This window comes from Nerophis lumbriciformis, linkage group LG05 (genome assembly GCF_033978685.3).
Source record: "Nerophis lumbriciformis linkage group LG05, RoL_Nlum_v2.1, whole genome shotgun sequence".
Lineage (NCBI taxonomy): Eukaryota > Metazoa > Chordata > Actinopteri > Syngnathiformes > Syngnathidae > Nerophis > Nerophis lumbriciformis.
This window is the reverse complement of record NC_084552.2, coordinates 46083237-46104664: the sequence shown is the minus strand read 5'-3', so window position 1 is coordinate 46104664 and position 21428 is coordinate 46083237. Positions and strand designations below refer to the sequence as shown.

Genomic DNA, 21428 nt, shown 5'->3' with positions numbered 1-21428 from the left:
AATAACGCTTGCTTCAAATAAAGCAACTTTTGATTCAGTAAAGCATCTCCGACGTCTCTTTTGATCCAGCCGCACTGCCGTGTCATCCTTCTGTCCGGACGCGGATGACAAGACCAGTAATACACATCAATGATTTTATAGACACCGGCCGAATTTCGTCAATACTACAGAGTATCGTTTCACGTAAAATCATAAAACAATACCAGATGTTGATACCTTCGGTGCTTGTAATATCACGTCCGGTTGCAGACTAAACACCGGAACTCAGGAAAAAAAAGAGTCACACAGCACTCAGAGCACACTTAGTCAAACTGCCATTTTTACATGCGAACACAGCCTGTTAGAAAAAACTCAGATGTAAAGTAAGGCTACCCTTATCCAAACTCTGGTAGCTTGATGCTAATTTACATTGACTTTGCCATAAACATTCTACTTATTAGCATTAGTGATTTTAACACCTCAACATTTGGTAATGAAAACTACAACTAAGATGCATGTTACAATCAAACAGCAAGTGTTTAATAGATCGTAGTCTCTACACTACTGCTATTTAACGTCTTGGAATTGTAACTGAATGAAGTATATTATATAATATTTGCAAATCAGATTAAAAATGTAAGAAAACAAGATGTAACAACGAGGACATCACAGTTATCATAATCAGCCTATTTTTAAATATTACATTAAACATTGTATTTTATTTTTAAACTATTCATATTTATTAACAGTTAACACACCCAAAGGCACTTAAAATTGGCACCGTTGAGTACCATATCGGTTTAAACGTGACAAAGAACAAAGCCATGTGGACAAAGACAGGTCAGGTGTTTGCATTGGAGATGAGCAGAAAAAAATATACACCTATATTTTCTAACCCAAACAGATATTTGCTTCATTCCTCACGCACTTGCCGCTGATGATGTCACGTTATCGATGGGAAAATGCATTTTTAGACATGATTTGTCTGAGCGGCGAGGAGACACCGAGAGTAACAAGCGGTAGAAAATGGATTCGACCCCTGGTCTAGACTCTAGCTTTAAGTTACATAAAACATAAACTATCACCCTGCAATCTACCAACCACCCAAAAACTTAATATATACGTCAAGTTAGACTGAAAGTTGCATGTACCAAATATCCAGGAATAAGTACATCAAAATATATCTGGAAAGAGTCCAAGAAAAATCAAAGAGAAACACTCCTAACATCTATCCTCAAAGACAAGAATCCCCAAACTAACTTCCTAATTGGAGTAATTACTGTCCCCCTCGATCTCTGGCATAAGACCTTTAAGTCTGATTCGGTTTGTGAGCCAGCTAAAATAGACATTCAAGCACGAGAGGCACTTCTTACTGTAATATTTGTAGCCCGTGAGCACTGAACGCTTACAACAACTGAAACAAAACTCTTACTTGAAAACATATTTTAAAAACTCACAGAATGTGATTTCCAGAATTTATTATTCACAATAACAATACAAAATATATATATATCAAAACTATAGAGAATTTGAACTAAAGAGTAATGAGATAACATACAATATATACAAAACAGTCTAAAACATTTACTTGGCCTATGTGGTTACAACTTTCATCAAAAAATATTAACGTTAGTCCCAAAATGAAGCAGTGACAAACAAACCTGACAACGAGCAGTGTTGGCGATGGTGTGAAAACTTTTCACATCCATTATCACAAATGATCACTATATACATATATACATACATACAAACATATATATATATATATATATATATATATATATATATATATATATACATATATATATACACATATATATATATATATACATATATATATACACACATATATATATATATATATATACACACACATATATATATATATATATATATACATATATTCAAAATAAGAAAATAGCCCTGTAATTGCTTTAAGCCATCTTCTCCTGTGCATCTTATCACACACTGATTTTCTGTCAATGAAAGCTAAAATGGTTCAGATGACTTTTATCTTCTAATGGCCGCTTTTTATGTTCTGCATTGCAAAGAAAAGATGAAAGGAAAAGAAGACAAAAAGAAGAAAGATAAACACAGACGATGTGCCACATGATACCGGAAGACGACAGCTCCAAGATGTGTCCATGTTCTCATCTCCCAATGAAGACTCCCAGTTGCTGCATGAGCACACGCTCTCGTCAGTCTGGGTCACTTGTGCACGACCTTCTTCTGCTTTGCTCTTGTTGCTGGGGTTGACGAACCTGGCCACTGTTAAACAAGCGCTGTCTTCTCCAATCCTGAAGGAACAGTGGAAGCATGATTCATTTTTATTTCACAGTATGTGAAAAAAAGACGCAGCCCCCAAATGGCTCTCGAGCCAGACTTTAACCCTCTATACCAGTGGGCTAGATCTCCTGGTATGCCAAAAAGTGACTTAGTTTTCCTATATTCGAAGACATTTTTACTGTTCAAATTGTGTGTAATGTTACTGGGGCCAAAAATATTAAATACACTTGTTAGATAAAACCTATGTCTTGTATTTTCATGAATACTTTAGCCTACTGTATTTTAATGTTGGTCATTATGGTGGTACTTGGACAGCCAAGTGTTTTCTGAGGTGCAACTTGGTGAAAAAAGTTTGAGAACCACTGCTCTATTCTACAGTCATTAGACCTCCAAAACAACTAAGATCAACTACTTAAGTGATCTACAATAATGGTGGACCAGCCAGGACACCAGTTAAATTGTGTTAGCGTAAGAAGTGGGCAGATTGATCAAAATATGCATAATACTGATACACAGGATTGATATGAGCTCTGTACGAGCAGGATGGGCTCGTTTTTTTTGTTATAAATATTTATCGATCAGAAAACTCTTGGCTCTCCAAGTAGCAGTAAAGTGACCAACATCAAAATACAGTAGCGTGGTTAGCCTAAGTATTCATTAAAAACAAGGCAGATGTTTTATTTGTAGTTAATCGTCTTGTCTGTTAACTATCTTTGTCTCTGTGGGGCCGAGTGAGCATACACATGCAGAAGTTAAATCTCATAACGTAAACGTAACGTAATAGAAATGATTCATGTCAGCTACAAAGTCTAATCAATTGTTCTTTATTTCATTTCGGACATTTCCTGAAAGCTCCGCTCCTAACTTAATGAGTTATGTTGCTAACGAACAAACCTCGTCGACAATCACGTAACCTCCCAGGCGGTTTTTGCATCTCAGTACAAAGCTGGTAATTAGTTAACAATATACAAATACAATATGAGAAAATGCAAGAGTATCAGAATTATTGTAAAATGATGTCAATTGTTCAAAATAACTAAACAAATAGCGAAAAATACCATTAACACTTTGGCTCTCATTCAAATCTTTTGGCCCTCCTGTGTACAAGGAATTTTTTCAAAAGTGTCAATATTAAAATTTTATATATATATATATATATATATATATATATATAGTATTAGATGTATAGGTCTCACCTGCAGGAGACTTCGCCAGGGTCCACCCATAACGTGAGCGCAGGAGGCAAACCGAGGTCACTGAAGTTCACACCACTCTCCCTGCAGGCCCGAAGAAGTTCTGGATCCTGACATTTGGACATGTTGACTCGAATGCACCTGTTAAGAGACACCATGTTTAGCATACAAACATGAGTGTGGAGAACAGAACACTATACAGAGTCAGACCTGTATGCTTGTCCTTTGCTGGGGTTGTCGGGGTACCAGTGGCCCTGGAACTTCTCCTCGAGGGCCCCGTGGAGCTTCTCAATGAAGAGCTCCGTCTTCTGCTTGGTCAACTTAGTCACCAGCATATCCATGAGCACGCACACGACTGCCAGCTCTCGCTCCATCGCCCACCAAATGTCTTTGCATTCTTCGTTTGCCGATTCGACTTAAGTACCACAGGGCGGGACGACATAAAAGGAAACTACAAAGAGGGATGACATCATAAAGATTAACGGTCCAATGACCAATGAGAGATCAGTGGGAATCTTTGAAGTCTTGCAAGTCAGCTAACTGGACATGAAGATGGACCGATGTGTCCTAAACATTTCAATATGCTGTCTTTTAATTGTCCTCACATGACAAAATTGGAACTGCTTTGTACGACAAAAAAAATAAAAAAGAAGCGCCATAAAAAATTAACTATCAATAACAAAAAATAAATTACATGACAAAAGTTGTGGAAAATCCTCTAAAGAGGGAGGTGGAGGGAATAGTGCGAGCGAGCCCAGCAGCGAATAGGTTTCCCCACCCTGCCAATGACGGGCAGCTTGTGGGCGTAGGCGCGTGGCGGCACGGTGGCAAGGGCCGGCGTTGGAGCAAACGTGGTCTGGAAGGGCCGTCTGCCTCGGCAACTACGTCCCATTTGTCTGCCGCCAATGAGGAAGGAGAAAGTCAAAGGCCCCGACTGAGGAGACGTGAAGCGTGCTTTAGGGAAAACGTCCCGAGAAGGACCCGCCTGTCGCTGGCCTGCACGGGATGCGGAGGACCTGGAGCGCTGCACAGACGAGGAAGAGGAGCGAGCCAGAGACCTGATGGGGAAAAAACAATTTAGTTGTTTTGGGGGGGGTTTTGTAAAAAGGGAGGTATTTTTCTACCTTCCGGATCCAGTCAGAGCCAGGCTGGGAGGTGGCGGCTCGGTCCGAGGACTCCCATCATGCCTTGGGCTGATGTTCAAATTGGCCGTGAGCTGAGGCATCTTCCGGGCAGCGTCATGGTTAGAGGGGGGTGTAAGAGGATCCTTCCTGGCGTCACCGAGCTGGGCCGGCCCGCCGCCAAAACCATGTTCAGTGCTGAACCTAACAGCCAGGCTGTCTCCAAAGAAGGAGTAGAGCTCACAGTACATGGCGGGGAGCGGCACGGGGGTCCAATCTTCCCACGGGCAGCCAGCACTGCCAGCCTGGAGGTGGCTGGCGATTCCCAAGGCAGCCTCGGAGTGAGGTTCTGGAGGCGGGCTGAGGCCTGGGGAGCTCACCCGGTAACCCAGAACGCCTGCTGCAGAGTTCAAAAGAGCGCTGGAGCCTGTGTCTGCCGGCTGGGACAGAGACAGCGCTTTCATCTTCAGCAGGCGCTCTACTGCTACCTACAGGACAAACAGAAGAACTGCACATCTCTGCTTTGTCATGATGATTATAGAAAGATGTACGTACCAAGATCGCTCCGTAGACCTTGTGTCCGTCTGCTTTGACCTGGGCATTAGACACAGAGTAGTCGTCCAGTACAGCCTGCAGGTTGGCCCAGTAGGCGGGAAGGTGCGGGAAGAGAACCCTTTCAACGGCCTGAAAAGGAAATCTAATTATTGCACCATGGTGTGCTTGTAGACTGAGCATTAGGCATACCTTCCATCCCAGAGCGTAGAGGCCCACCACAGCACCGTAGTGGGAGCAAAGCGGTCTCACGGGGTCCGACAGAACCTTCTGCAGAGACAGTAGAATTTGGTGGTAGAGTCCACTCACCAGATCACCATGAGTCCTGGAAGGAACACAGACCTACCAACCATCACATAACATAGCGCCACACGGCAGTGACTTTAATTTTGAAAGCCAACAAAGCGTCACCAGAAGATGTGGCTGAGGAGCAGCGCCGCATAGTCCCTGAGAGTCCAGTGGTCGTTGAGTGGGTTGATGGAGGCGGCCAGAGGCTCCAGGATGCAGTACATGACACTGGACACCAGGCTACGCACGTACGAGCCCAGATACAGGTAAGGGTTCTGGACCAGGCTCTTCACCATGTGCAAGAGCCTGTTGAGCTGCTCCAGGTCGTGGCTCACAGACTTCACCTGAAACAAACAAAACATTTATATACTACAAGTTCAAACCTGACGACGGGCAGTGTTGGTGATGGTTTGAAAACTTTACACATCCATTATACGTTATCAGTTTTAAATTTCTTCCTTCTTTGGGTACCCAAATGACCACAAATATATATCTATATATACACACAGAGGCTACATCATCCCTACAACCCTGTTTCGCAGGGTTCCCTGCTCGTCAGGGGATTTTCCGGGCGGCGTCATGGTTAGAGGGATTTTACAGACGAGCAGGGATTACCTGCGAAACAAGCTTGTAGGGACGATATAGCCTCTTTGCTTTTTCCTGACCTAACGTATATTCCACTCTACCCCAGTATTGAGCACTGTAGAACGGATAAACCACAGAAACCTTGACTATATAAATACATATATATAAAGACATATATATAAAGACATATATATATATATATATATATATATATATATATATATATATGAGTGAGGGAAGAGTGGATCGTGAGATCGACAGGCGGATCGGTGCGGCGTCTTCAGTAATGCGGACGCTGTATCGATCCGTTGTGGTGAAGAAGGAGCTGAGCCGGAAGGCAAAGCTCTCAATTTACCGGTCGATCTACGTTCCCATCCTCACCTATGGTCATGAGCTTTGGGTTATGACCGAAAGGACAAGATCACGAGTACAAGCGGCCGAAATGAGTTTCCTCCGCCGGGTGGCGGGGCTCTCCCTTAGAGATAGGGTGAGAAGCTCTGCCATCCGGGGAGAGCTCAAAGTAAAGCCGCTGCTCCTCCACATCGAGAGGAGCCAGATGAGGTGGTTCGGGTATCTGGTCAGGATGCCACCCGAACGCCTCCCTAGGGAGGTGTTTAGGGCACGTCCGACCGGTAGGAGGCTGCGGGGAAGACCCAGGACACGTTGGGAAGACTATGTCTCCCGGCTGGCCTGGGAACGCCTCAGGGTCCCACAGGAAGAGCTGGACGAAGTGGCTGGGGAGAGGGAAGTCTGGGCTTCCCTGCTTAGGCTGCTGCCCCCGCGACCCGACCTCGGATAAGTGGAAGAAGATGGATGGATGGATGGATGGATGGATGGATGGATATATATATATATACATATATATATATACATATATATATATAAATACATATATATATATATATATATATATATATATATATATATATATATATATATATATATATATATATATATATATATATATATATATATATATATATATATATATACATATATATATATAAATAAATACATATATATATAAATACATATATATATATATATAAAAACAATATATATATATATATATAAACATATATATATATAGTATAAATCGCTCTGGAGTATAAGTCGCACCAGCCGAAAATGCATAATAAAGAAGAAAAAAAACATATATAAGTCGCACTGGAGTATAAGTCGCATTTTTGGGGGAAATTTATTTGATAAAACCCAACACCAAGAATAGACATTTGAAAGGCAATTTAAAATAAATAAAGAATAGTGAACAACAGGCTGAATAAGTGTACTCTATATGACGCATAAATAACCAACTGAGAACGTGCCTGGTATGTTAACGTAACATATTATGGTAAGAGTCATTCAAATAACTATAACATATAGAACATGCTATACGTTTACCAAACAATCTGTCACTCCTAATCGCTAAATCCGATGAAATCTTATACGTCTAGTCTCTTACATGAATGAGCTAAATAATATTATCTGATATTTTACGGTAATGTGTTAATAATTTCACACATAAATCGCTCCTGAGTATAAGTCGCACCCCCGGCCAAACTACGAAAAAAAACTGCAACTAATAGTCCGAAAAATACGGTATATACACGTTATCAGTTTTTCTTTTCTTCCTTCTTTGGGTACCCAAATGACCACAAATTATAATTATAATGATTAATAGATAGATAGATAGATAGATAGATAGATAGATAGATAGATAGATAGATAGATAGATAGATAAACACTAAATATATTATATAACATTTAATAAAGTCAAATACAAATAAGGCAACAAGAGAAGTATCCCACACTTCCCTTTTGTTAAGTAAATCTGAACAGCAGATTTGGACATCTACCTGAACAATATGATTTGCCCGAGTAGCTGGACAGAAGAAAAAAAAATATTTTTAACTTGGGACATCCCATGGGCCAGATTGTGGCCGCTGGTCGTAGCTGGGTTGTCGTAGCGTGTTGTACCCCTGCTTTAACTAATCACTATGAATGTAGGAGGCATTGATAATGTGTAGTTTTTCTTATTCTTGCCGGCCATGCACACTTTGATCAATCAAAGTTTATTTTTTATAGCCCTTAATCCCAAGTGCCTCAAAGGGCTTCACAAACCACGACGACATCCCCAGATCTGAACGCACATCCAGGCAAGAGAAAAATCAATCCACTGGGAGAATGACAAACCTTGGCAAGGACCACAGCTGTGGGGGGTGCACCAAGTTAAATATTGTTTTGACATTTGAAATGGTAATTCCTATTCCACTACTCTTTCATTTCTCTGAAAGTGTTTTTATGATTTTTTTTTACTAAAATAAAATGTGTTTTGTTTTAAGTGGTACAAATAAATAAGACACACAAATGGATCTGGACTCAAGGTTACATACAGTAAATGGCTCAAAAAGGTACACAACCATTGTACTTAATTAAGTATGTGGTGGTATCTCTATTTCTGAGAGTGTGATGCTGTTTTTAGTCCGCTTAAATTATGCTGCTAAACATAAACTAAAATGTCCTTGCTTGTTTTTGTTTCACTCCCATCCGAGCATGGCCATATTGAGAGAGTATAGTCAACCATGTATCACATATCGAATGGTTTTATAAAAACCAATAAAATTCATGATGGCCTTCGCCAGGCTTACCCCACTGATGACGTACACAAAGTATGGAAGCAAGGCGGCCATTTTGGAGTTGGACTGGAGGTCAAGCAGAGCCACCTGGACGACAAGAGCCAGTGAGGTGGTGGTTTTAGCATTAGCGTGTTATATGAGCGTGCAAAGAACCTTCATGAGGTGGGGGTCCTCTCCCAGGATGGCCCGTGTGATCTGCTGGTAGTACTTTAACAGGTCATCCGACAAAGACTGAACCGCTGAGGGAACTTAAGAGGAAAAACATTAGGTAGTTAACATTTTGGAGTCAATAGCAGAGGTCTTTACCTGTTCCCTGAGCCGCCACGTTGCCTTTCCCATCCAGGTACGACACACTCACTGAAAGGATGGATACAGACAATCATGGAGGCTTCTTTAATGTTCGGTCATGTAACACAGTGTTTTTCAACCTTTTTTGAGCCAAGGAAAAAAATTTTCATTGAAAAAATCCTGAGGCACACCACAAGCAGAAATCATAAAAAAAACGAAACTCAGTAGCCGATATTGACAATAAAAGGTCGTTCTCGCAATTGTTGGATATGACTTTAAACCATAACTAAGCATGCATCACTATAGCTCTTGTCTCAAAGTAGTTGTACTGTCACGACCTGTCACATCACGATGTGACTTATTTAGAATTTTTGGTCTTTTCCTGTGTGTAGTGTGTTAATCCTTCTCTTGCGCCCCTATTTTGGTGTTTTTCCTGTTTTGTTGGTATTTTCCTGTTGCAGTTTCATTTCTTCCCTGAGCACTATTCTCCTAACCTGACTCTCGCCAGATCCTTGTCCTTCGCTGAGCTCCACACATTGATCTGGGAGTTCTCAATAGGAGATGTATTTCAGAAGTCGCGACCTTGTAAAAAAAATCATTGTATGTGATTGGATAAACCACTTGTCCGTTATCTTGAATGACGTGCTACTTCAACCACACACATCGAAATCAACCCGTGACGCTGATGAGAGCGGCGCTGGGAAATCCAAACCCAGTCGGAAGAAGAGCCAACACATCCTTGCCACCAATAAATGCCTTCAAAACCGTTCTCTGTTCCTCTTTTAAATAATTCATATTCGATGGATTCGACAAAACAGTTGCAATAGCAGAATTAATGTCAGCACAAGACTCCTCGCTCTGTGCCGCCATTGTTGTTTGAATGAAACAGTCCCTTCGGCGCTACATCCCATCTATTAAATCCCGTCCGGCGATCTTGATTGGTTCATTATTTTTTGCTATCTGGAAGGAGTTTGCAATGCCTTCGAGCCCAGACCCTTGTGTTGAACTCAGCGAACTACAAGGGTCTGGCGAGAATCAGGTTACTATTCTCCTGCTTTGTTTTCGCAATCGAGACTATCTAAGTAGTGCGGACGTTATCCTTCTTTGTTCATGTTGATGTCATGTACGGGTGTACTTTGTGGACGGCGTCTCTGCTCCACACGCTGTAAGTCTTTGCTGTCGTCCAGCATTTTGTGTTTTGTTTACTTTGCAGCCAGTTCAGTTTTAGTTTCGTTTTGCATACCGTAGCCATGCCTAAGCTTCAATGCCTTTTCTTGGCGGCGTTCGCCTTTTGTTTATTTTTGGTTTAAGCATTAGATACCTTTTTACCTGCACGCTGCCTCCCGCTGTCATCTGCATGTTGTGATCATGACAAACCATCGTTGTCGTCTCACACGACAAAGCAATTAGCTACCTGCGCTGTACAGACACTCAACAACGGCACATTAATTGCGAATTATAATTACTGGTGTGAAAAAAATATTTTTAACTCGATTAGGTGAAATTACATAATCTCCCACGGCACACCAGACAATATCTCACAGTACACTAGGGTGCCGCGGCACAGTGGTTGAAAAAGACTGATGTAACACACGTTTCTTAACAGTACCTCGCACCATGGTTTCAGCGCAGCCTTTGGGAATGTTGGTGGCCAGAGCCAACTCCACCAGGTTGATGTCACGCTCCTCAGTAAAGAACAACTCGCCATCCTTTACTGAGCGGAACGGAAGGGCATCTAAGGAGCCGTAACCACAGACGGCCTATTGAACACACACACACACACACACAACATTGACACAACCTGTGCCTGCATAAGTGTTCGTAGTCTGTTTTTCAAGCATTCACCTCCACGTTGCTCCAGCGTAGAGCTCTGTTAAAGTCTTCCACTGTCAGCTTTCTTCTCTTGGCATGTCTCATGAACTGAGAGCTGCTCTGCAACACAACCAATACTTCAGTCAGCACCATGCACTTGTGTGTCATCTTCTTCTTCTTTTGGTTTAATGGCGGTTGGCAAGCAACCTTCTGGTGTGCATTACCGACACCTACTGAGGTGGAACCCTACTCTATATTCTTTTATTCAACCGAGTATTTTTTTTTAAATGTATGTAATGTGTTGTATCCTACGTGTTCTGAGTGCAACCCTAAAATATTTTCCACTACCAACCGAACCTTTTTTCGCTAACTTATTTACCAGTATTTTTCTTTCTCTATTGTATTTCCTACAATGTATTAAAACATGTCCAACACTTTCTATCTGATGGCAACAGTCACACAGTCCTGTATTAAAGTTAAAGTTAAAGTACCAATGATTGTCACACACACACTAGGTGTGGCGAGATTATTCTCTGCATTTGACCCATCACCCTTGATCACCCCCTGGGAGGTGAGGGGAGCAGTGGGCAGCAGCGGTGGCCGCGCCCGGGAATCATTTTGGTGATTTAACCCCCAATTCCAACCCTTGATGCCGAGTGCCAAGCAGGGAGGTAATGGGTCCCATTTTTATAGTCTTTGGTATGACTCGGCCGGGGTTTGAACTCACAACCTACCGATCTCAGGGCGGACACTCTAACCACTAGGCCACTGAGTATTATGTTTCCCAATCAATTTCAATGAACTATTTAGATATGTACGTCCTAATCTCATTCTAATAATAATGTCTTCTTCCTTCCTATTCCTACTGAACACCACAAAAACCAAGGAACTCATCTTTGACTTCAGAAAAAACACTGCAGACCCCGCCCCCCTCTACATCAACGGTGAGGAGGTGGAGAGGGTCAGCTCTTTCAAGTTCCTCGGCACCCTCATATCTGCGGACCTCTCCTGGACCCCAAATACAACTGCAGTCATCCGGAAGGCCCAGCGGAGACTCCACTTCCTGAGGGTGCTGAGGAACAACAGACTGGAGAGGCAGCTGATGGTGACCTTCTATCGCTCGGCTGTCGAGAGCCTGCTGACGTACTGCATAACAGTGTGCTCCGCCAGCTGCACTGAAGCAGACAAAAAGGCGATTCAGAGGGTCATAAACTCTGCACAAAAAATCATCGGCTGCCCCCTCCCCTCCCTGAATGATTTACACAACTCCCGCTGCCTCAACAGAGCAAAAAACATTACCAAGGACAGCACACACCCTGGCTTCCACCTGTTCGACCTACTACCATCGGGCCGGCGCTACAGGTGCATCAGAGCCAGAACAAACAGGCTCAGAGACAGCTTCTTTCCCAGAGCTGTCACCATCTTGAACTCAAACTTGTAATAAATAATTCACCCCTATACAATATCCTACCCTAATACCCTACTGTGCAATACGTCCGACACTGATTGTTATTACTTTATTACTCTGGTGCTCTTGTTTTGTTCTGTATATTGTACAGTATTTTGTATATTGTTTTGTATATTGTACAGGATTGCTTTTTGTTTTTATTGGATAGTAGTCTGTTTATTTCAATTCTTACCTTTTATCTTTATTGCTACTTATGTGATTTATTTTTATTCCATATTTGTTTCCACTACCGCACCTCAAGTCGGAGTCCTTAATCTCGTTATATGCAAATATAATGACAATAAAGTCCATTCAATTCTATTCTATTTCTATGCCTCCTCTCATTACACCTACTCCACTTTGGACTTTGTAATACTCCCTACCTTTAGTTTCCTTAATCCAATTATCTTGCCACTTTTTATTATCCATCCATCCATTTTCTACCGCTTGTCTCTTTTTAGGGTCGCGGGGGGTGCTGGAGCCTATCTCAGCTGTATTCAGGTGGAAGGACAAGTCGCCACTTCATCGCAGGGCCAACACAGATAGACAACATACACACTCACTATCTTAATTATTTTCTTCACTTCTTCTTTACTGTGGTTAGTCACCATGTTTACTTATGTTTTAGTGGTTGCTTGTTTTTCGTATCTGCTAACTCGTTGCCCACAACTCCTACATGTGCAGGAACCCAGAGAAATGTTACCAAACCTCCCGCTTGATTTATTCTGCAGATTGCCTGAACTATTTCATAAACTAAATATTGTCTTGTTTTTGATTCTATGTTTTTTTATGCTAATCAATGCACTTCTGGAGTCCGAGCACACAACTGCTTTCAGTGTGCACACAAACCAGAACCATGCACTTGTGTGTCAGCCATGTTTAATCCATCCATCCATTTTCTACCGCTTGTCCCTTTTGGGGTTGCGGGGGTGCTGGAGCCTATCTCAGCTGCATTTGGGTGGAAGGCGGGGTACACCCTGGACAAGTCGCCACCTCATCACAGGGACAACACAGATATACAGACAACATTCACACTCACATCACACACTAGAGCCAATTTAGTGTTGCCAATCAACCTATCCCCAGGTGCATGTCTTTGGAGGTGGGAGGAAGTCGGAGTACCCGGAGGGAACCCACGCAGTCACGGGGAGAACATGCAAACTCCACACAGAAATATCCTGAGCCCGGGATTGAACTCAGGACTACTCAGGACCTTTGCATTGTGAGGCACATGCACTAACCCCTGTACCACCGTGCTGCCCAGCCATGTTTAATGCTATATAAATTTTTACCTGCGTGGCCTCCCTCAGACGATAACAAACGTCCTCAGCCAGCAGAGCAGCAACGTCGTCGCCGAGCTCCACACCGGCACTGTCGGCCATGAGTTTGACAGAGTCCCGGGAAACTTCAGCAAAGCGTCGCTCTTCCCGTTCAGCCATGGTCACCATTGACAGCCTAAAATGTGACGGAACATATCCGGAATTCACCAACAAGCATCCACGATACCTCCACATCCCACCCCCTGGATTGTAAATAATGTAAATAATTCAATGTATATACTCTGATGATTAATTTGTGTGATATTACGCCTATACTGGCTCACCTGCACTGGCTTCCTGTGCACTTAAGATGCGACTTTAAGGTTTTACTACTTACGTATAAAATACTACACGGTCTAGCTCCATCCTATCTTGCCGATTGTATTATACCATATGTCCCGGCAAGAAACCTGCTTTCAAAGAACTCCGGCTTATTAGTGATTCCCAGAGCCCATAAAGTCTGCGGGCTGTCGAGCGTTTTCCATTCGAGCTCCAGTACTCTGGAATGCCCTCCCGGTAACAGTTAGAGATGCTACCTCAGTAGAAGCATTTAAGTCCCATCTTAAAACTAATTTGTATACTCTAGCCTTTAAATAGACCCCCCTTTTTAGACCAGTTGATCTACTGTTTCTTTTCTTTTCTCCTCTGCCTCCTCGCCAGGTTATTCCGGTTCCGGTGACCATGGATGAAGTGCTGGCTGTCCAGAGTTGGGACCCGGGGTGGACCGCTCGCCTGTGCATCGGTTGGGGTCCTCTCTGCGCTGCTGACCCGTCTCCGCTCGGGATGGTCTCCTGCTGGCCCCACTATGGACTGGACTCTCACTACTATGTTAGATCCACTAGGGACTGTTCTTTCACAATATTATGTCACTCGACATCCATTGCTTTCGGTCTCCCCTAAAGAGGGGGGGTTACCCACATTTGCGGTTTCTCATAGTCATTCACATCGACGTCCCTTATGTGGGCTCTGTACCGAGGATGTCGTTGTGGCTTGTACAGCCCTTTGAGACTTTTGTGAATCAGGGCTATATAAATAAACATTGATTGATTGATTGATGACTGTATTTTACCATGAATTGATTTACGTGGACCCCGACTTAAAAAAGTTGAAAAACTTATTCGGGTGTTACCATTTAGTGGTCAATTGTACGGAATATGTACTGTACTGTGCAATCTACGAATAAAAGTTTCAATCAATCAATCCAATTCCCGCTAGTCGGCTTGGTGTCCCAATATGCAGCGTTTTACATCGGGGTTTGATGGACTGTTATCTTTGTAGTTAATAGATGCACATTCGCAGATTCGTTATGTTCCACGACTAACCCTAGGAATGATGATATCAAGTAAAAGTTTAAAAGCATAAAAAACTAAGTTCGAAAGCTTAAAAAAACAAATGTGCTAGCCTGTGCAACTAGCTATGATGCTACATGCCTTAGCTAGCACTAGCAGCTACAATCAAGCAACACAAGACGAAAAGCTAGCAACGACAAAGCCAGTGAAACACAAACTATTTAGGGGTCGACGTAAATTGTTCCAGCTCACGTTGTTATCCTAACGGGGGTAGAATATTCACAGTCATGAGGAAAGTTTTGTTGAAAACCGCAGCTCTGTCGTTGCGGTGCCGAGGTAGCAAACAGGAAGTAGCCCGTCCATACTTCAAAATAAAGCATTCGGTGCGTCACCCCATTTTTTGAACTTTGAGTTCATTTTGCTCTCGACATTACGAAAATCAGTGAAATTAGTCTTCTAACTTTTTGTATGACAAGCGATAGTAAATGTATGGACGGATACACAATACATCCAGCCATCCGTTTTTTCTACCGCTTGTCCCCCTCGGGGGTCGCTGGAGCCTCAGAAGGCTGGACAAGTGGCCACCTGGTCGCAGGGCCAACACTGGGGTGACTTTAGTGACTTCTGCGGTGCTTTTTTTGCTGGCTTCTGTATCTGCTTCCCGGGAGCCTTTTAGCCATGGGGACCAGCTGCTGCCGGGTCTCTGCCAGAGTTTTTTGATTGATTGAGACTTTTATTAGTAGGTTGCACAGTGAAGTACATATTCCGTACAATTGACCACTAAATGGTAACACCCGAATAAGTTTTTCAACTTGTTTAAGTCGGGGTCCACTTAAATTGATACTGGAGGAGACGCGGATGAATAGACAGGGCTGCGGAGCTGGCGCCGGGCTCCAGGACGGACAAGCTTCACAGTGTCTTGGCTGAGTGAGCAGGTATCGGACGACTCGGTCTCCTTGGACGCACCCTCGCTCATCCATGCGGACTGGACACTGGCCGAGAGTTGGTGGGCGGCCGAGAGTGGTCTTGGTTGCTTTGTTGGGTCTGCTCCTGTCTCTGGCCATGCTCTCCCCACTGGGTGTTGAAATTATGTTTTTGTTTGGTTGCTTGTCTATGCATGGTGCAATCGTGTGTGCAAATGTATATTATTGGTTGATTAATTTTTATTTTTGTTGTTGTTTTACTTTTGTAGCTGTATGTAGAAGTGGCTGGTTGCATCACCTCTGCTCTTTTAATGTCCTTTGTTGTTTCCCTCTTACACACATGTTTATGTGTGCTATGGCTATGAGTTTTTTTTTTTCCTGGGCCTCAGTCTGGACCCCCTCTCCAGGGGCCCAGGCTTAGACTGAATTTTTTTTCTCAACCCCCCCACTCCCCCTAGTGCAGTGGTTCTCAAATGGGGGTACGCGTACCCCTGGGGGTACTTGTAGGTATGCCAAGGGGTACGTGAGATTTTTTTAAATGTCTGTCAAAAAGAACTGTGAAAAGAAATGCAACAATGCAATATTCAGTGTTGACAGCTAGATTTTTTGTGGACATGTTCCATAAATATTGATGTTAAAGATTTATTTTTTTGTGAAGAAATGTTTAGAATTAAGTTCATGAATCCAGATAGATCTCTATTACAATCCCCAAAGAGGGCACTTTAAGTTGATGATTACTTCTATGTGTAGAAATCTTTATTTATAATTGAATCACTTGTTTATTTTTCAACAAGTTTTTAGTTATTTTTATATATTTTTTTCCAAATAGTTCAAGAAAGACCACTACAAATGAACAATATTTTGCACTGTTATACCATCCATCCATCCATCCATTTTCTACCGCTTATTCCCTTTGGGGAATTAGAAACTGATGACATAGTGCTGTATTTTACTTTTGTATCTCTTTTTTTCAACCAAAAATGCTTTGCTCTGATTAGGGGGTACTTGAATTAAAAAAATGTTCACAGGGGGTACATCACTGAAAAAAGGTTGAGAACCACTGCCCTAGTGTTTACCTGTTTCTCAACTTTTTTGTAAGGGGTGCTGGAAGTTGGCAGACCCGTCAGCGATCCTGTTCTGTCTCCCTGTAATGTTTGTCTGCTCTTAATGGGATTGTGCTGAAAATCTTAATTTCCCTTTGGGATTAATAAAGTACTTCTGGATATGTTCCGTATATCTTTTACGATAAAAATGTATGTTATATTTTATTTTGACACGATTATGTACTGTTTGTTTTTATCAAAAACAGTTGCTTTTCTTGTTTAAACGGTGATTAAAACGAATTTGGGTTACTAATATTTGCATCAATGTGAACTTCCTCACGCTGCAAGTGTCTACATGCTTACTGGTCAGAGCACAATGAAATAAGTATAATTTATGTACAATGTCTATTCAGCAACATCATTTTATAGCTGTTAGGACCTAAGTGGTTGATTAAAACAAATTCAATTGATATGTTTGTGTCCTTCAGTAGTTCTATGACTTTTTTCCCCCCCCCTCCACAAAGCATAATCCTTTTATGAAAAAAAAAACCTTAAAGTATGCATTTTTACGTATTGAGCGGAGTAAATGCAGCCTCTCTCCCATGTACCTTCAGCGGTAAAAACAAAGTGAAAAAAATGGTGTCAACGTAGATGCAAAACATGAATGTGCAGTAAATGAGTATAGTACATCCAAATTTCTCGGTTAAATAAAGTCGTCTGCACCACTTTACAATTGTACACGCAGTCTTGGTAAATCACACGCCCACCAGTAGTAATCTATTTTATCGATTGAACACAGTTTACTGCGTGGCATTTGGATCTTAAATTCAATGAAGGCAAACTACTGTATTAGCACAGAAAAATAGTGCTGGAGCACAATGGGGCAGGGCGTACACATGGTGCCCCCTTCACATTTATGACTGCCCCCTCAAAATGCTTGCCTACAACCATAGCCCTGTCTGACAGCAGCCGCCACAAAATAAAAATGGCAGAGAGCCACTAATTTCTGTACTTTTTAAGAACAAATTTTTGCCCGAACAAAGGAAATTAGATTACATTTACAAGAATGACAAAGCAAATAGGGTTTTAACAAATAACTTTCATAAGCGAATTTCATTTTCAGAACATGTCAAGGGTTAATAAAATTTTTTTTTTAAAGTGAGCTTAAAATGACCCCTGGGTCACACTTTGTATATATTGTGCCAAACAAGAGTTAATGAGTCTATGCTGTGACACGTTTAAAATTAGTGCATATATCGCATTTTTCAGACTATAAGTCACAGTTTTTTTCATAGTTTGGCCGGGGGTGCGATTTATACTCTGGAGCGACTTGTGTGAAATTATTAACACATTACCGTAAAATATCAAATATTATTTAGCTCATTCACGTAAGAGACTAGACCAGTGGTTCTTAACCTTGTTGGAGGTACCGAACCCCACCAGTTTCATGTGCGCATTCACCGAACCCTTCTTTAGTGAAAAATAAAATGTTGGGTTTTTTTCAAATTCAAGACAAAGTTATATGTTTTTGGTAACACTTTAGTATGGGGAACATATTCTAAGTAACAAAGACTTAATTTAGAGTTATTTGGTTAGGGTTAGAGGGTTAGGATTATAATAAAATACACGCCGAATAAAGCATTAATAAGTACTTAATGACTAGTTAAGAGCCAATATGTTACTAATTTGCATGTTAATAAGCAACTAATTAATAGTGAATATGTTCCCCATACTAAAGTGTTACCATGTTTTATTACTGGTGCACTAACTGAACCGTGCATGAACATCACCTTGTTCAAACAAAACCAACACAGTGCATAAACTAACAAATTACACACCTGCAAATCAGTCTGACTTCTGCTGTTGCCGTAATACGCCGATAGGGAGAAGTTATTTACACGATGAGTTGGGTGTGTCTTGACCTCGGCCGAACCCCTGAGCCCGACTCACCGAACCCCTAGGGTTCGATCAAACCCAGGTTAAGAACCACTAGACTGGACTAGACTTATAAGATTTCATGGGATTTAGCGATTGGGAGTAACGGATTGTTTGGTAAATGTATAGCATGTTCTATATGTTATAGTTATTTGAATGACTCTTACCATAATATGTTACGTTAACATACCAGGCACATTCTCTGTTATTTATGCGTCATATAACGTACACTTATTCAGCCTGTTGTTCACTATTCTTTATTTTAAATTGCCTTTCAAATGTCTATTCTTGGTGTTGGGTTTTATCAAATACATTTCCCAAAAAATGGGACTTATACTCCAGTGCGACTTATGTTTTTTTCCTTCATTATGTATTTTCGGCCGGTACGACTTATACTCCGAAAAATACGGTACACTCAAGAACCATTTAAACACAAAAAAGTAGGTTATATTCATTTTATTCATGCCATGTCAAGCATATCACCTAATAAAGTATGTACTGTATAATAGGTTAAAAAATTAAGTTAAACTCACAGCTGCAGTGATGCAGGAGAATTGCTATAGCTTGACTAACCCAACAGTGATATCTAATCTTAAAACTTAAACTGATAAAAGACAAAGTTAAAAAAAAAAAATCAAAAATGCTCATCATGTTCAGTCACATATGTCCCACACTTCTCGTCTACATCTGCTGCAGATGAAGAGCCAGCGGAAGCAGCAAGTTGCTCAGATGCTGGCTGGAGAAGGTAAAGGCGTTATGGGCGGTGACCTCCACGGGTGGGGTGGCCAACGGGGAGGACGGGGGCGACGACGCGGAGGAGTTGGAAAAGGCGAACGGGGACGACAGGCCGCTGCTGTCTGCGGGGGACAGCTCGGCGGAGAGGTTCCTCACCTTGTTGGGAAGGCCGTGCTGGAAGTGGCAGCGTGTGCCGTACAGGCAGAAGCCAAACGAGCTGAAGGTGTGGCACAAGGCACCTCTGGGCTTCCACTCCCTGTTCGGGTGGTGCACCGGAGTCTTGACGCCGCCGTCGTCTGTCGACTCCGACACACTCCTGCTGGCTTTGCTGTCCCCTATGTGCAAGAAGCTGCAGCGGGTGCCGTAGGGGCAAATGCCGAAGGTGTGGTAGTTGCGGCAGGGCACGTTTTTGCGGCGGCACGGGGCCGGGCGCTGCTCTGCGGGGCCATGGACGAAAAGGCAGCGGCTTCCATAGCAGCAGTGGCCTGCAGTGTGGAAGCTGCGGCACAGCTCGGTTTTGTACTTGGGGTGGCGGGAGGGCACGCGGAGGTCATGGATGCCATGGGCGAACTGGCAGCGCTGGGCGTACTGACAGAGCCCGGAAGAGGCGTAGCGGCTGCACAGTTCCGTCTTGTAGCGGGTAGAGCACATCCACGGGATGAGGGCGAATGGCGGCTCCAGCACAGGGAGGAGGGCTTTGACCAGGGAAAGACTTTGACCTCCTACTGCTGCTGCTTCCTCACTGGACAGCAGGTTGTCAACAAGCTCCTCGTCATAACAGGCAGGGAGAAACAAATCATCACTGCTAGCCTGAAACATGAAAATAAAACAATTTCAGCGTGAACACTAATACTTTATTAATGACATATTCCAACAGATTCAGCCTCAATTGTGAATTAGCATTATGCTTAGTTTAAACAGCCAAACTGTTAGCAAACTAAACGAAGTGGCACAAACTAGGCCTTACCTCAATCATGGCTGCTGAGTGGTCAGGTGAGCTTCGCGGCTATAAATAGAAACCTTTAAAGACGGAAAAAGCTTACTCTTTATTTAAAAAAATACTTAATAAATATGTCTGTTGGCGTGGACCCGAATACTGCTGCTTTGTTGTTGAGTCTCAGGCAATGTGAAAGTGAGCATGGTCGCCTTTTTTAAAGCTGCGAAGGTGTTTCAAACTAGCATCAGGTGCGCGCCTGCCTGAAGTGACCAGGAGTGTGGGCGGTGCTAGGCAGGTCACGTGAGGAGAAAAAGCCCAATATGATTTCCGATTTGAGTTAAGAGTTGCTTTGTTTTTTTTATTTTACTTCCCTACAAGAGCCACATTTAAATAGTATAATGTGGACAAATGTTTTAAATCAAAAAGTAAAAAAATAAATGCTTGTTTAACCTAACCGGAAGTGTGGGCGGCCATACGTGGGTCACGTGACAAGGAAAGGCCATTCTGATTTCCACTTTTTGGTAGGGAATAAGCGGTAGAAATGGATGGATGGATGGTATGAGAGGGTTTTTTTTTACTGTACTTTTCTACCGCAGCCACATTTAGATAGCATAGTTTGGACATTTAAAAAAATAAATAATAATAATTTAAATAATAATGCCTGCTTGACCTATCCAGTTACGAGACCGACAAAAACCAATCAGATTGGCCAATTTAGGTACAGCAACCACTGTCAGAATGTCAACAAAATTAGACAACATTACAGACACAGCCTCCAATGTCAAATATATACTATTGACAGTTTAAAATGCTCAAAATTGTTCATAGTTTTGAGTTGTATGTAGTTTTTCCATTTTAAATACTTGTGTTGTGTTCTTCTCAAATCAACTTCCCTGGTGTCAAAATTGAGCACTTGTAATGAAAAGTGGTCTGGCAGGACTGCTGTTTGTTACAGCTCGACTGACAAGCAATTTCGCATGTTAAACTATACAAACATATTGTGTATTTTATGGGCTTATAAGGAAATGCATGAATACAATTGCCTCAGCAATAATGTAAG

At 42.2% G+C, this 21428-nt stretch overlaps 3 protein-coding genes across 4 annotated transcripts; all 3 read right to left on the bottom strand.

Annotated features, from left to right (window-relative positions):
- Positions 1-1865: 1865 nt before the first annotated feature.
- On the bottom strand, positions 1866-4362 carry btg3 (B-cell translocation gene 3). Of its 2 annotated transcripts, XM_061959376.2 has the most exons (4): positions 4237-4362; positions 3669-3909; positions 3462-3599; positions 1866-2276 (listed from the first exon to the last, which is right to left on the bottom strand). In XM_061959376.2, exons 2-4 carry the CDS (start codon positions 3830-3832, stop codon positions 1997-1999), a joined length of 582 nt encoding a protein of 193 aa, XP_061815360.1. In that variant the 5' UTR covers positions 3833-3909; positions 4237-4362; the 3' UTR covers positions 1866-1996. The 2 variants fall into 2 exon arrangements, with proteins under 2 accessions (XP_061815360.1, XP_061815359.1); XM_061959375.2 differs by lacking the exon at positions 4237-4362 and having other exon boundaries at positions 3669-4148.
- taf6l (TAF6-like RNA polymerase II, p300/CBP-associated factor (PCAF)-associated factor) lies at positions 4176-15028 on the bottom strand. The gene is made up of 11 exons (XM_061959372.2): positions 13480-15028; positions 10774-10860; positions 10538-10688; positions 8947-8997; positions 8794-8888; positions 8653-8727; positions 5543-5763; positions 5324-5456; positions 5135-5263; positions 4583-5067; positions 4176-4516 (listed from the first exon to the last, which is right to left on the bottom strand). Exons 1-11 carry the CDS (start codon positions 13699-13701, stop codon positions 4177-4179), a joined length of 1989 nt encoding a protein of 662 aa, XP_061815356.2. The 5' UTR covers positions 13702-15028; the 3' UTR covers position 4176.
- Positions 15029-19137: 4109 nt separating this feature from the next.
- cth1 (cysteine three histidine 1) lies at positions 19138-20603 on the bottom strand. Its single transcript, XM_061959374.2, has 2 exons — positions 20399-20603; positions 19138-20241 (listed from the first exon to the last, which is right to left on the bottom strand). The coding sequence occupies exons 1-2, from the start codon at positions 20405-20407 to the stop codon at positions 19378-19380; spliced, it is 873 nt and encodes a 290-aa protein (XP_061815358.1). The 5' UTR covers positions 20408-20603; the 3' UTR covers positions 19138-19377.
- Positions 20604-21428: the final 825 nt, after the last annotated feature.